Here is a 16601-nt window from a genome sequence, read left to right as displayed (position 1 = left end):
TTGTGTATTATAACAATGTACGATAGTAATACAAGGCGGTAATAATAGGGAGGTATATGGGAAAATACACCTAATGTAAATAAAGGATGATATAAATATTACTTCATTATATGAAATGATACTACATATTTCCATGTATTAGTTTTAAAACTACTAGAGCCAAAACATCTTAATATATGTATACACATTCCTATCATACAGGTCTCCATCCCCTAGTCTGCATGAATCTTTCTTCACATCTTTCATGTGTGTCTACCTTATTATTTGGCCAACAACTCCACCACCATGTTAGAAAATGGCATACAAAAATCTAATCTTAAATTTCACAAGATACAGTACCAGGTGAGATTATATTTCTTGCCTAAATGAATTGAAATAAGCCCCCAAATATACTTGTACCATTTTGAAAAAATGTTGGACCACAATATACATTTCTTGTTAAAGTATGAAACTGCACATTATCTCTCCTCACAGATCAATTCTGAATCTTTCCTCTTTATTGAAAAGAGGATAATATTTTTAATAAAGCTTTCTATATCTTATGGCATCAAAAAATTTATTTTCAGAGAGCTGGCACTTAGAACAAAGAGGAAATAAATGCAAAAGCAGCAACTATTCTTTTTGAAGAAAATGGTTCTATCTCTCTTCTGATCTAGCAATGTAATGCTATAAATAAAATGAAATACATTCTATTACAAAATAGAAAATTATTCATAATGTTATCTAGCACTTCCATTTCATGATCTTGAAGCACTCTTATTCTCCTTTACTAAAACAAGAAAAGTAATCAAAGTCTTTTCACAGATGTGCTGAAACAACTGGATATCCACATTCAAAAGAATTAAGTTGGATCTCTCCCTTACACCATATATAAAAATCCTTAGATATGGCACCAAAAACACAAACAACAAAAGGCAAAATAGGTAATGGTGGACTTCATCAAAATTAAAAACTTCTGTGCTTCTATGATGAATAAATAAATTGTGGTATATCCATAAAATTGAATATTATTCAGCCATAAGAAGAAAAGAAGTATTGATTCCTCCTATGACATGGATAAACCTTGAAAAATATTATGCCAACTGAAAGAAGCTAACCATAAAAGACCATATGTTATATGTTTCCATTTATAATAAATGTCCAGAATATGCATATTCATATAGAAAAAAAATAGATTAGTGGTGACCTAGGGCTGGGGGGTAAGAGGAAAATGGGATGTGACTGCTAATGGGTAGGTAGAGTTTCTTTTGGGGGTGATGAAAATGTTCAGTGGTGATGGCAGCATAATTCTAAATGTATTAAAAAACCACTGAACTGTACACTTTAAGTAGGTGAACTATATGATATGTGGATTATATCTAAATAAAGCTGTTTTTAAAAATAATCAAATAGAAAAATGTTATATTTAAACCATTAGTCCAGAAAAATGAAAACTTTCTTTATATTTAACTTACAGTATTGTCTTAGAGTACATAAAAAACTTTCTCAAAAATCTCAACATTCAGCTGAATGGTCTACTTTCTGTTACTTGCTGATCTTGTTTACTACTTAGCAATCTGGAAATCTGACCATCAATCCCAAGCCACTTCAACAGTCATGTGCTAAAAAACTATCTCCCTTCTCAACTGCAGTTTTCATTTAATGAAAAACTATACACAGTGGAGATACTAATACGATGCTGTTGTGGAAAGACTAGAAGTCAGGAGACCTGGCTTTACTGTAGGGCCCTAACATCTACTGACTATGTGATCTCAGTTACGTTATTTTATCTTTTTCAGTTTAGTTTCTTCATTGGCAAAATTGAGATGAAAATCCTTGTCCTACTTACCTCACAGGGTTGATAGAAGGAAAGGGAGAGAGAGAGAGAGAGAATCTGCAATCTATTTCCCACATATGTGTATACAGTCTTTAAGGTTTAGAAGAAAGTGCTGTTTTGTTTTGTTTTTTTAACACTGCTGGGTTTTAATTTTAAAAACTAAGGTAAATGACTTTTCCTCCAATTTTTTTACTCAAGGAAATGTTTTCCTGCCTTGTTAATATATAACCAATCCCAACCCTTCACTTTTCCCTTTTCAGAAAGCGCTAAAATCTTAACGTTTTCCTCCCAAATACTTCTAGTAGAACAGACAGTCCTTTTCTTTAAGCCCATATTTTTCTAAACTGTTTCTTGTGGAAAAATGGTCAGTGAGGTATATTTTTTAAAGGGTTCCATGGCCAAATAAGTTTGGAAAATACTGGATTAAACAAAGTTAATGAAAATACTTTTGAGCCTTTATTTTAGCACTATGTGTGGTGAAATCTAGGAGATGAATATAAAATGTTGTTTTCCAACTTATATTCCCATGCAGTGATCCTCAGAACAGTTTGAAAGTGCTTACTTCAGATAAACACATTATACACATATGCACCTGCACTTATAAGGATTTATTCTGGTACTTTGAGATTCTCAGAATGAAAAGCAAAACTCTAAATTCTGAATGGATTTTTCAACAGTGGCTATTTACTTCTTAGTAGCAAATTAGTTATATAAAGATGTGTGATTACTCAATCGATCATTAGGCCTCCATTTAGGGAACTGTAACACATCCTGATGGACACTGGCAGGGGTCACACACTCAAATACCTGCAGCTGGAAGCAGTAACCACTGTGTAAAACTGCTGGATATAAGACATCTGAGGGGAAAAAGAAGAACATCTTTATATTCCAAAGTTTTAAAAAAACAATGTGCTGGCCAAACAAAACCTATATGAATTTGGATCAGTTGTTTGTAAAGTAGTTCACTGAATTTCTAGCATATACCATAAAGAAGGACCATTCATTAATATAGCCATTTATAGTCATTGACTCATTCATTCATCTCCATGGTCATCCATTATTGTTACTTTTAATCATTTTCATATTTTAGACTCTAAGTCCCTGTCCTACCATTAGACTAGCAGAGATACCATATAACAAATATAATATAGTAATACTCTAATACTCTAATGGAAGCATGAATAAAGTGTTGTGAGATTAGAAAGAAAAGTTAACAAGTGAGAGGATTCTAGGAAATAGAGGGCAGTCTGAGCAAAAGAGAATATTATTAAAAGCATAGAAACCAAAGAAAGTGAAATATAGCTTGGTTTGACAAGATTACAGGGTTCCTGGGCTAGCCAGGCCCTAGGAGAATAATTTATTCAATTCTAAAAACTGTGCTAGATCCTGGGAACAGGTGAAATAAAGAAAATATTATTTTATTTAGAATCTCAGTCTAGTGAAGTCTAGTGAAGACAAACCAGGAACTTAAGGATAACAGCATGATGAATGCTCCGACAAATGTTTGCATAAGGTGCTACGGGAGTTTACAGTTGACTTTGGAAAAGTCAGCATGAGTCAGACTGTGAAAGACGAAAGGCTTTATAGGCCATGCTAAAGATTTTGGACTTAACTCTAAACTATGGGAAGCCCTGAAGTTTCTCAGGAAGGGAAGTGACATGATCAGATTTGAACCTTAGAAAGAGCCAATGATAGCAATGTGGAGAGCAGGGGAGAGAAGGAAGGCAACAAAAATGCTTTTGCCAATAATTCAGTTTCCTTTACAATGAACTGCATACTATGATCAGATGATAATAAAAACAAAAATATTTCAAAAAAGAATTTTCTACAAATATAGGACCCAGGAAATAAACAGAACTGAGACATGTGCCCACCTTTGATGAATAAACAAGTGAAAGAACGCAGTCAGGCAAAGGATTTCACCTGCAGCTTGCTCTCTCTGCCTTGGTTCTCCCCTTCCATACTTCTGTGTTGTCAGAGTTGGGGGTAGCTTAGGTGTATACATTGGTGAGTGGGAAAACAAGAGGATAATCACTACCAGGATAAGATATGTATAAACAGTTTAGGAAGGTAGACTTGCCTTTTCCCACCTACAATGGAAAAAGCTATTCAAGTTGTTTAGTGGGAAAGCCATTGTTGAGACAAGAACCTGGAAAGAACGTGTTAGGCAAGTTTTTAAAGGCAAATCAACAAAGCATTGTTTCAATGAGTCATCAAGGTATTCCTCTTCCAAGCACCTACAATCTGATTGGGATGTTTCCATCTCTGAGCTGAAAGAAAATCTTTCTTGCTATTAGGTTAAGAAACAACCCTACTTCTCTACCCTAATATACAAAGGTAGGAAGAACTTAATGCCAGGACACCCTGCTATCAGTGAAGGCATGTGATTTCCAATAAACATTTTCTATTGAAACAGAAAATGGACATCTGTCTTGCTTTAGAAAAAAATATGTGATTTCATGTGTTTATCTATTAAGCATGTGTTTTAATTTCAAAATGAATTAACTATTTCATTTATATTATAAACTCAAAGCAAGAGAATGTTTTCAGAGGACACACATTTAAAGTCTTTGTTATGCTAATCATTGGTCCCAATAAAATGGATTTGGTGAATATACATCAGAGGTAGCAAATAGGCAACCTGAGGATGAATGGCCCACAGACAAGTTTTCTTTTGGCCTGGACAGCCTCAGTTTGTTTAATTGGACTAGTTGTCAACTTTTACTAATTGGAAGACGATGTAAAATTCAGTTTTCTCAATGAAAATTGTCCAAAATTGAGAGTGCTGCTGATTGTACAACCAAACGATGATATTGTGAGACATAGTTTGTTGATTTTGGACATTTTTCATGATGTCTAATAGATGGAGGGAGCCATAAGATACAATGACTGAGAAGTACAATGGCAAACAGTGATACATTTATATGATGAAATTTGGTACGGTGACAAAAAGGAGGGACATCTAGGTGCACATGACGAACTGAATAAACCTTGGGGACAGTGGGCTATGCAGAATAAGCCAGAAAGAAAAGAAATATGCTAAGGTCTTTTTCAGAAAATATTAAAAAATGGGAGCCTAGATTGTGGGCCCTTACAGCAGCCACATTTGGTCTGAAGTTGTGGATGTATTTCTATGTTCTTAAACATTGAGCTACATGCGTATCAGCTGGCATTTCCCTGGACCTTTGAGTAGCTTTGTGACATTTCTAGGTCCCAGAAATGGAGTACTGCAGACCTGAAAGTTAGCATGGCTATATATAATAACAGTTAAAGTAGCTGAAAAAGAGATCAGGCCTCAATTAGAGTTTAAAACAAAGGCAATCTGGCTGGGTCTATGGCAAATTTGAATGCAGGGTAAAAGATGATGTATGTATGTAGTGTATATACTCTCGACCTTCAGCTACCTATGAGATCAAGGGCAGGGAGGTTTATTATGTCTAGAACCTAAAAATTTCTGTAACACATAATCTAAATCAACCTTTCTGGAAAGCTCATTTAAACAATCCAAACTCCTGGAGTCTAGAATAGGAATGAGGCCTTGTAATTCTCTATACTTAATATAATACCAGGGTACATCTCAGACTATGGCAGACTGATAATGAAAAAGTATTGGTATACTCCCTTGAGGATCTGAAGGGGGAAATATATATATATATGGAACTATTAAACTCTCCCATCTGGAAATCCCAGGTACCCTTCCTGGCCATTGGGGATGCCCAAGAAAATAGGCCAAACCTTGGATTTTGAAGTTTACACTTATGAAACTTATTTCTGTAGAGGAGAAGCTAAGGCTACCATAAGAAGACTTCCATTCTCCAGGAAGTCTCTTTGTTGCTCAGGTGTGGCCTCTCTCTGCAAGGAAAATCTTTGCCCTCCCCTCTATGTGGTACAAGCCATTCAGGGGTAAAAATCTCCCTGACAACGTGGGGCATGATTCCTGGGGATGAGTCTGGCTTTGACTCCATGGGATCAACAACGCTTTCCTGACCAAAAGGGGAAAAGAAGTGTAGTAAAATAAGGCATGAGTGGCCAAGAGAGATCAAATGGAGTCAAGAGGCTATTCTGGAGGCTGCTCTTATGCAAACTTCAGTTAGATAATGCTAATTGCCATGGTTTGCTAAACCCTAATCAATATCACTCCTGTTGACGCTTAAGAACATCTATGGCTCAGACTAAGACTCCATAAAGGTTTCATGCACTAGGTTTGCATTCCTTGAACATATAATTCCCAGAGGGTTCCTAGGTCAGATAAATCCTGAAACTCAGAGGGACCAGCCTCTGCAGGAGTATCAATTAATTACACCCCCCTATCCTTTATTGTTGACACCCCTTCACAACACAAAGAAGTCAGAACAGGCCTTCCCTAAGATTCCTATAGATTGGGAGAAGGATTAAAGGAGGAGGAGGAGGTATAACAGCAAGAATGGGATTTAACAAACAAGTGTGGCTGCTGAATCACTATATTAATATTCTTTCTAGTCTTCAGTGTTTTAGAGCAGCTAGAAGGGAAAATCTGAGATGATGGAAGTTGCCTATGACAAACTCTGGGATTGGTTCTGTAGCTGCTTGCTGAAATGTGCTTTGAAAATTATTACTTTTTTCTTTCTCTGCTTATACATGTTATATTATACAATAAAAATTTTTTTAAAAAATTCAAGTTTCTATTTTCTCTTGAAACCCTGAAGATGTGATAACTCTAGACCTAAACTCTGGCTTAAGCTAACTAACTACAGTCTAGCTTCCAATTTGCTACTGTGCCTGGCCAGTTACCTGCAATCATTTATGATAACTGCCCAGATCCTATGGGCATTTGAGTTTGCAACCCTTGATATACTTATTAAAAATGAAAACTTATTTCCTAACACAATGGAGTTTGTCCATCTAGATGCCTGCTTTGAATATATGCACTCTATAAATGCAAATGCACTGCTGTGCATTAGAATCTTGAAGATTGTGTTTTGGTAAGGAAAAACAAGAACGCTTTACTTTTCTCTATTTTAAATACCTCTGAAATTTTACAATAACTCTACCAAGTTACATTTCATAGCATGGATCCACAACTTTCATTAAAGAGAATTTTATATAATGACACAAGAAGAACAGTTTTTTACTTAAATAGACACAAAATATATTAATATCAAATTATATCCAAACTGTTGAATTATTTTTTTTTAATGGAGGTGACTTTTTTGAGAGACATTTACTTTAAAAAAAATGAACTGTTTCTTCTGCTCCAGCAATGCATGTGGATCCTACAAATTAGAGTGCCATCATTATTTTGCAATACTTGAAATCAAAGGGTTCATATGGATAAAAATTCACAGGACATTGCTATGTTACATTTGTTAATGAAAGTTACGAAAGAATTGTTAGAATCTTTAAATAAAGTTTCAATTGTAAATATTGAAAAAAGAAATGAACTGTTCTTGTAGAGGTCTCTCTCAACCCCTATCCACAACCACATAGTTTCCCCCAGGGACATATTTTCTTACAAGAAATGGAGAATATGCTATTCTTAATGTTTTATTATTAGTAAGTCAGTATGCTTGTATGAAACCCTCCTCACTCAGTGCTCTACAGTGCTCAGCTCATTCCTGGTGGTCACTCATCCTTCCCAAAAGATGCCTTATCTATACTTGCCCCTCAAGATGCTATAGCATTTTTGGTGACAAGGATTAATTTTACAAATAAATAATGTTAATCTGTAATCTCCTTGAGTGTAAACTGTTTGTTTAAACAGTCGTTTTTGTTTTTTTTTTTTTAAGACAATGCTTTAGTACTAAATTTCTGTTTCTCACACTGAGGGAGAATACAGGTTACCAGGGAGTCATGGAAAGATGTTCCTTGTTTATTCTGAAAGTGTCAATTTTACTTGAAGACAGGCAATTTAAATTTTTCTATATCAAAATAAAGATACAATAGGAAGTATAATGCAAAATTCACATAGATTTAAGATAAAACATAGATTTGCTTCCACCCTGATTTCCTTGGTTACTCTCCTTACAGCTCAACTATTATAGTACTTTCTTGGAAGAGTTTAAAACCTATTCTCCTAAATTGTCCAGCTGATATATACTATAGAAATAATTCCATTGAGGCCCAAACACCCCTAAAGCGAGGGATGGAAAGATCAAAGGGGATGGTGGAGTTATACAGAGAAGATAGGATGGAACAAATGAATATGAATGCTGAATCATTTAATTGACATCTCTTTTAGTCTCCAGTATTTTATAGCAGCTAGAAGTAAAAACCTAAAATCGCAGAATTGTAACCCATGTCAAACTCTGAAATATGTTGTACAACTAATAGTGCTGCTGTGCTTTGAAATTTATTGCTTTTTTGTATGTATACTATTTTTCACAAAAAAGAAAAACAAGTGTTGATAAAAAATATATACATTTCTTCTAGCTTCCAATGTTCTGGAACAGCTAGAAGGAAAAATATGATAGCCCATGACAAACTCTGGGATATGTCCTGTAATTACTTGTTGAAGAGTGCTTTGGAAACTATTGCTTTTTTCTATCTTTGCTTTGTGTATATGTTATATTATACAATAAAAAAAGTTAAAAAAAAAGAATTCCATTGAAATGGTTATTTTTTTTCATTAGGTTTTGTTGCTTACAGAAACAAATGTCACTTATTTGGAAAACTAAGAGCAAACCAAACTATTTGCCAATTACGTTGCACTGTCATCTGACGTGAAAGAATTTTCAGTTAACAAAGCTAGTGGAAACTCTTAACTTTTCTGTGATTGAAGTGTGTGGAAGAAGAACTAAGCATTTTTTACAAAATAAATCCATAACCTAACATATAATGTAAGACAGAACAGAATCTTGATTTGATTAGCCACAGTATTTTGGGACCAGAGATATGCGTGGCCCTTGAAGGGGCTCTTAAGGATCATTTAGTCTATTTCCCTCAATTTATTTATGAGGAAAATGAAGCACAGACCCTCTGCAACATTTACATGAGTATGTAGCAGGGGGGCAAAAATAAAAATGCAAATATTCATTCTGTACCAGGTTAGGGAAATTTCAGAGGTCAAGTCCATCACCCTCCTATAGGGAAAGACTTACAAATCAATCACAAATCAAAGCATATTTTTAAAGGAAGGCAACCCCCAAACTTCTTGCTTATATTTAATTATCTAACAAGCTCTCATTTAAGACAGTAATTCTTATAAACAGCTAAAATGCATTTTGCTACTGGTGAGAGGAGTATATCATATGATAGTGTAAAGATTAACAAGTACATCTTAATGAAGTGCTTTCGTAATGTGAAAAGATGATATTTTATTGTATATTTTTGACTATCAGGTTTTTTTTCAAACATTTCTGTACATTTCTCCAAATAATTATAACTCTTTAATTTTTCTTCTTCATTTATACTATCATTCTCCCATACCTAATCCCTCATCTTTCCTAACAGTATCTTTTTGCCTAGAAGTTACTATACATCAAACCATTCCTGTCTGTGGCTGGGCAACAGGTCTCAAGTTCGTTAACTCCGAAATGAAAGCCTGGAACCAGAATCTGTTTTTTTACCTAACATAATTGCTTCCTGCCACAATTCTATATAATAGATTCTTTTTAGATTATCATGAGTGCAAAGGGATTTACATACAGCTATGCCACTCATGAAAATTTCTTGTCACTTATCTGCATGTTCTGGATGGGAGTTAACTATAACATAAAAGATTGGAAGTTTTTAAATGAAATGTGTCTTTTTTTCTTACAAGATTGCAAATGATTGTTTTAACCACATAAAAGTGTAAAACCACTATTGAAATGGCATTTACCTGCTTAAGGAATCGGTCAGATGCGTGGCTGTGCTTGGCTAACACACTTGGCAGAGCAGGATTAGCATATTCGAATTGAGGATTGTAGGTATAGTCAGACTTGAAGAATCTCAGTTTTTCTTTCTCCAAGTTGGTGGGCTTTATAGCAGTTAAAATACAAAATTTCTTTCCAGAAAAGTCATCTCCTTTTTCAAAACTTCTAGACAGCTGAGGCTGCTGCTTTGGCTTTGGCAGGGTGGAGAAATGACGCCGCTTGACCTTGCTTTTGGGTTTAGGTGGCAATATTATGCCGTTCCCTGTAATAGAGATATCATGTGTAAACTTTACAGGACTTGATATTGAACTAGTGACAAAAACTGCAGGCTGCCTTTCTAGGCAGTACCAACTACCACTGCTCATCAAAGGCACTGGGACTTTCATCTTGCGAAGATCTTTACTACGACCAGAGTTAGGCGATTTTATGGGTTTCCTAGATCTTTTGTAGTAGGTGGAAGATGACTGTTTTTGTGAATGATGCTTTTTCTCCTCTTTGCTCTGTAGTAGGACATTGTAACTACTGGTTCCAGTTGTGAAAATGTCCTTTAGTATTCCAGGGGATAAATGTGGAATGCCTCTTTTGTTGCCAATGAACAGTGAATCTTCTGCATTTAGAACAGACTTCTTAGTAAATTCTTGCTCAGGCCAGTGAAGCTTTTCTGCGTTGATAAAACAAAATCAAAATGAAAAAATAAAGATACCAGATGAAGTAAATTGTTTATTATAAGAAATGTATTCTGAAGATTCAGTAAAATTCATCGTTTTGCAACAATCTTTAGAAAAGACATTTTAAATATTGAAGGATATATTACTAGACTTTGTTCATGCTAGATGCTGTCACTTCTCATATGAGTATATATATGCTGAATTATCTAGAAAAATCCTCAGCTTTAAACCATTTAGAGGACCAAAGTCTAATAAAGATGTGAGATAATATACAAACACAATCATATACACAAAAATAATTAGAACGGTCAAATCTACTAAAGAACATGAATTTCACAGAAAGGATATATTTTGTAAAAGTATTAACATCAAGGTAAAACTCCAAGGTATTGGGCGGGCAATGATAGCTCAGTGGCAGAGTTCTCACCTGCCATGCCAGAGACTCGGTTTTGATGCCCATGTTAAAAAAAAAAAAATCCAAGGCATTTCCATAGCCAATACAATCTTGAAATTCAGAACTATCCAAAAACGTAGCCATCAGTAAAAGAAGAATAATCAATAGCGCCTTATCTGTCTCAAAAACCACTTTTAAGATCAAATAGATGATACATGTATACTCAAGCATATTTCAGTAATGTCACTTAGCTGATTAATTTTCTTGATTATAGGCTATAGGTTAAGATTAAAGAAATATGAGATTTTTTTTCTTGACAAGTTTGAATAATAAATCTTCATTGCTATTACACAGATATGAGCATACTGAATGGCCAGTTAAGGAAAAGTCAGTTTTGCCTTTAGATCTTGCAAATGCTATAAACAGGTAAAAATGACATGATATTCTGTTGCTTATGCACTGCTTTAAAACAATGCTGCACTGTATTCATTCGTTCATTCAGCAGATATATGGAATCTATTTAATTAGGACCATGGATCCGAGAAGCATCTGTACAAATACATCGTTCCTGCCTTCAGCAGTTTCTAACCTGATTCTGAAGGTAAGACTTTCCTCTTAGAATACTAATACAAGGTAGTATATGATAAAATGTGAGAAAAAAAGAATCATCAAGAGTTCAGAGGAAGAAAAGAGGAATGTGAAGAAGAACAGATGAGATTTCAGGTACAGGTTTAAGAGTGTTCAGATTCCATTCTAATTCAGATTCCAAAGTGAGTTTCTCTTAAATCCTGCTCATCTGAATAGGACCCCACCACAAGTCCTATCAATAAATCTGAGCTCTGACCTAGTCAGCCTGCAAACCTTTTCTAAAACCTTTCTGCAATTGTGACATATTATGATTCTCCCAACTAGTTCTCTTTTTTAAGGCTCATAGAGCCTTATGCCTCTAGCCCTCAACCTGTGGCTCCTACTGTGGAGGAAGTTTTAGTATTAGATGATCTGAGCAGCTACCTGCCTTGTCAAGAGACATTTTATTTGATTTCAATTTCTTTGAAAACCGTTTATCCACATACATCAGTCATTCATTCATTCATTTAAAAAGGGACATTCAGGGATCCTTTCTATAATAAGCAGTAATAAGTAAAAACAAGCAGTAGTAGCAGCCATTAATTGTAAATACATTTATGCAAGTATATCACATCACTTAAGCCTCAAAGATGTTAATTCATTTGCTCAAGGTTATATGACAAGAAAGTAGTAAGTTAACTGTGATTTGAATGCAGGCATGTATGATTACAGAGTTCATGTTAATTCCTTATGTGTATATGGTCATTCATTCAGTTATTAGTAAACATTCAGTATTAAGTTGCTACATGCACAGCAATGTAACATTTCTTTCTGTACTGTTGCCCCAGTAATACATAGTCATATGAATAACTGAAGTACTAAGATAAGAACCAGAACCATGTTTTATTCATCTCTATCTTCCCAACATCTAGCATATTATCTGGAAGGCATTCAATAAATGTTCACTGAATGAATAAATGACTCTAAAGATGCCATTCTGCAACCATTCCGGATAAACCGGTATTTGTAGTTCTAGGACCATTCTGTTTTTCTGTGAGAAGCTCACTGAAGAAGTGGAAATATAACAGGAAAGATCCTAAACCAGTGATTCTCAACTGGGGGTGATTTTCCCTCAGGGGACATTTGGTAATGCCTGGAGATAATTTTGGTTGTCATGGCTGGGGGTAGACAGGCTTGCAATGCTCCTTGTATATTGTACTTAGAGGCCAGAAATGATGCTGAATACCCTTCAAAGCACAGGACAGCTCCAATGACAATGAAATGTCTGTCTCAACATGTTAATAGTGTTAAGTTGAGAAATCCTGCCCTATATGTTAGTTTTGTTGTTTTTTAAATTTAATATTTTTATTGACATTTCACACACATACACAGTGGACACATGGTTTACAATCAGTGGCTCACAATATCATCACTTAGTTGTGTATTCATTACCATAATAATTTTTAGAACATCTGTATCACTTCAGAAAAAGAAATAAAAAGAAAAAAGAAAAAGCTCACACATCTTGTACCCCTTATCCCTTCTCTCTCATTGACTACTAGTATTTCAATCTACCCAATTTTTTGGGTTTTTTTTTTTTTTGTATGCTGTGTGGTAGGGTCACATTTCATTCTTTTTCCATGTGAGTATCCTGTTACTGCAGAAGCTTTTGTTGAATTTTGATTGTTTGTTTGTTTTTGTTGGTTTCTTTCATTTGTTTGTTTTGGGAAGGCATGGGCTGGGAACAATCTACCCAATTTTAAATGTTAGTTTTTAAAGTCCAGAGATCAGTTTAGGGCGAAAAACAATACCAGGTCAAAAGTAATGAAAATAAACAATTCAAATATGTAAATTACTTAAAAGTCCATCTAGACCAGCATGTGAAATATTTATTTTGGTGACTACACAGAACATTAAAGATAATCTAAAAGTATGAAAAGAAAATGTATACTATAAGTACAAGTTTAGAGTTAGGAGCTAGATTTATAGGGTCATGATGACAAGTGGGTTGCACACAGAAGTCATTCAAATAAATGTTAAAGACACAATCAGCCAAAAATACAGGATAAATAAAACTTTTATTACTAGCTGGTGGATCCCACTTCCTCAGGGGTTTCTGACTTAAGTGTTGTCAACTGATAGTCAAAACTGGGCAGGCTGGACAAACACAGGCTAAGGAACACTAGGACAGAGCCAAAATGCTCACAAACAATGTCAGCTTCCCTAAAAGGATACCACATGCTTTGGAGAGGACAGGTGGTAATGAAAAGAAGACTGAAATAGACACTGAAACAGAAAGAGCAAGAGAACTGAGATAAGAAAAAGGTTATCAGAAGGATAGAGGAGCTGGGAGAGGGACTAGGTGCAGCCAGGAAGGTAAAGGGAGGTAACTGGGTTCTTCTCTCATTTGATCTTCATAATAAAAAGGAAAAAAGTTGCACTTATTTACAATCAATGAATAACACTACTCTGAAGAATTTCTATTTTGATGATTCATTACATGTATGTTATGCTAATTTAAAAAATGAATAAGCTTTTAAATTATTCTTTGGTTCCTAAGATTCAGTAGCTCTATATAGATAAAGCTGAGTTTGCAGAGTTCTTTCGTTTTGTCATAAAGCATCAATGACCTTCAAATTTGCAATATCTCAAACAACCTATATACTTCAAGATACTAAAAGAAAAAAAAAATTAAAGAAAGGCCTAAACAATTTGCCAGAATGCTTAAGGAGGAGAGGAGGGTGGAAAAGGAATGACTATGGGCATGACAGAACCCCTTTATTCCCAGGAGTTGCAGCATTTCAGTTCACTTGATAATTATCTACTTGGTAGGTTTACCATCAGTCCTTTTTAAGCTCCACCTGCTGCTAAGTAAAGTTATGGGAGTGCCAAATGAGCATTATGTAATAAACAACAATCCTGCCAAATGCTAGGCATCCCATGAACTTCATAAAGGTGGGGCATGTGGTCCTTCACACAATGTGTACAAGATGGATATAAATGTCTCACAGTCACTCTAATCTTATTTCAGTTGTATTAAAATGTATTAGAGAACCTAAAAATATTGCTGATGTAATTTTAAATGCTACTTTTACCTTATGATAAAATAACTTTTGAACATTATAACACCACCATAAAAGACTAACATAAAGAATTCCAGTTGTCCATACAAATTTTTTAAAGAACATCCTATTCCTCTAGCTCCTGTTTCCTGAAAAATTAATTTTTTAAAAGCATAAGCACATTTCTTTGAGGGAGTTGTAACTCATTTCCCCCACTCTGAATATCAGGAAGGTAATTAAAAATCCACCTTTCTCATGTTAATGGTAGTCGTTATGTAACATAGCATTTCATATGTAATATGGCATTTTAGCCATCAGCAATTTTAGTCACTAAAACCTTGGAATGAACAAACAATAAGTTAAGGTGATCAAAGAAATCATTATCCCCAAACCTGATTACCCATTTTGAGAGAAAAAAGGGAAATAACATTACGATGTCAAAACCGACAGTTTCACAAATAGGTGGATATACTGAAATTATCAACACAATGATAATTTAATATGTATCTAGTTCAGTAGAAAAGGATGCCAGGATTCCCAGCTTCCATTTCCAGTGCTTTCAATGACCTCTCTGTAATATCAGCCTAATCACTAAACCCATCAGTCCCTCACATTCTTCATCTAAAAAAGTTGGAGGAAAACACTGCTTTCTAAACTTTCAGTGTTTCATAACTGCAAGCAGGTGAGGCTTCTGGCTGAAAGGACGGTTAGACCACCAGAAATAAAGCCTGATAAAATACTATTCAATCAAGTTTAACCTACAAAATGGCAGTTTCTTATGGTTCACTAATATTTACGAAACCTGAGAACCTGGGATCATTTTAGATCATAAAACAACAGGCTGCTTGATTTCAGTTGTATTAAAAAAGGGAAAAAAAAGGCAAAACAAAACAATCCCTGAACAAAATAAAACAATTAAATTTTATCAAGTATTTTATTCTTAAAACTCAAAATAAATAATATCCATCAACAGTTGAATGGATGACTAAATTACGGTATAGAATACAACACAGAAATGAAAAAGAACACACTGAGGTTACAAGTCATCAATATGGATGACTTTCTCAGATACAAAGTTGAGCAAACAAAGCCCTATCATGAGTACATACTGTATAATTCCATTTATATGCAGTTCAAAACAGGCAAAATGAATCTATGGTTTTAGAAGTCCTCCTTTGGGGAGGGCAGTATTATCCAGAAAAGGTTGCCAGGCAGCCTACTGAGCACTGTAAATGTTCTGTATCTGTATCTTGTTCTCGGCAATAGCTACTTATAGTGAAATTCATATTTAAGATTTGTGCACGTTACTGTATATGTTACACCTTAATTTTAAAAACGGTACATAAAAATTAGTATCCTTAATGTATTTAACATCCTAATCCTTTGCATCATAATAGATACTTTATTAATTATAATAACTTTAAATTCAATAGCCCCAACATAGCTTAGCAATCGTAAGTGAGAAAAAATGAAAAGTCACTGCTAATGTTATGCAGGAATTGAGAAACTCCACTGTAGTTCAAGATTCTTAAGAAAAGGTCACAGCATAAGTACATGGAACCTTGACTAGGGCATGAGATTTTGATGGTTTGCCAGGTTAGTGTGATGCCCCAATAAATCCCAGGGTGATTTGAACGGTGAATAAAGAAGTATTTGCAAAGTCCCCTTGGGTGAATGGGGCGAAAGGGGGAAATATTTAACTTCCCTATCTGTCGAGTCCCTGATATTCTCACAAGCAATGGGGACAACCAAATCAATAGGCTGAGCCCTCAATCTTGGGGTTCACCTATATGAAACTTATTCCCACAAAGGAAAGGGTAAGCCTACCTAAAATTAGGCCTAAGAGTCACCCCCAGAGAACCTCTTTTGTTGTTCAGATGGGCCTCTCTCTCTAAGCTGACACAGCAAGTGAACTCACTGCCCTCTATGTGGGACTTGATTCCCAGGGGTGTAAATCTCCCTGGCAACATGGGACAGAAATCCCAGGATGAGATGGGACCTGGTATTAAGGGGTTGAGAAAACCTTCTTCACCAAAAGGGGGAAGAGAGAAATGAGAAAAAATAAAGTGCCAGTGGCTGAGAGATTTCAAACAGAATTGAGAGGTTATCCTGGAGGTTATTCTTATGCATTATATACCTATCCCCTTTTTAGTTTATGGTATATTGGAGTGGCTAGAGGGGAAGTATCTGAAACTGTAGAGCTGTGTTCCAGTAGCCATGTTTCTTGAAGCCGATTGTATAATGATATAACTTTTACAATGT

General features: G+C 35.0%; 1 protein-coding gene across 8 annotated transcripts in view; it reads right to left on the bottom strand.

Moving 5' to 3' along the window:
* MATCAP2 (microtubule associated tyrosine carboxypeptidase 2) overlaps positions 1-16601 on the bottom strand; it is a 97548-nt gene that overhangs the window by 38813 nt on the left and 42134 nt on the right. For 7 of the 8 annotated variants that reach the window (XM_077119813.1, XM_077119807.1, XM_077119799.1 and 4 more), the window contains one exon: positions 9615-10309. In XM_077119813.1, the coding sequence (XP_076975928.1) occupies positions 9615-10309 (695 nt within the window). The remainder of the gene's footprint in view (positions 1-9614; positions 10310-16601) is intronic. The other variant, XM_077119859.1, reaches the window with a different exon arrangement.

This window comes from Tamandua tetradactyla, chromosome 1, assembly GCF_023851605.1.
Source record: "Tamandua tetradactyla isolate mTamTet1 chromosome 1, mTamTet1.pri, whole genome shotgun sequence".
In the NCBI taxonomy this organism is placed as follows: domain Eukaryota; kingdom Metazoa; phylum Chordata; class Mammalia; order Pilosa; family Myrmecophagidae; genus Tamandua; species Tamandua tetradactyla.
This window is presented reverse-complemented; position numbering and strand designations above follow the sequence as displayed.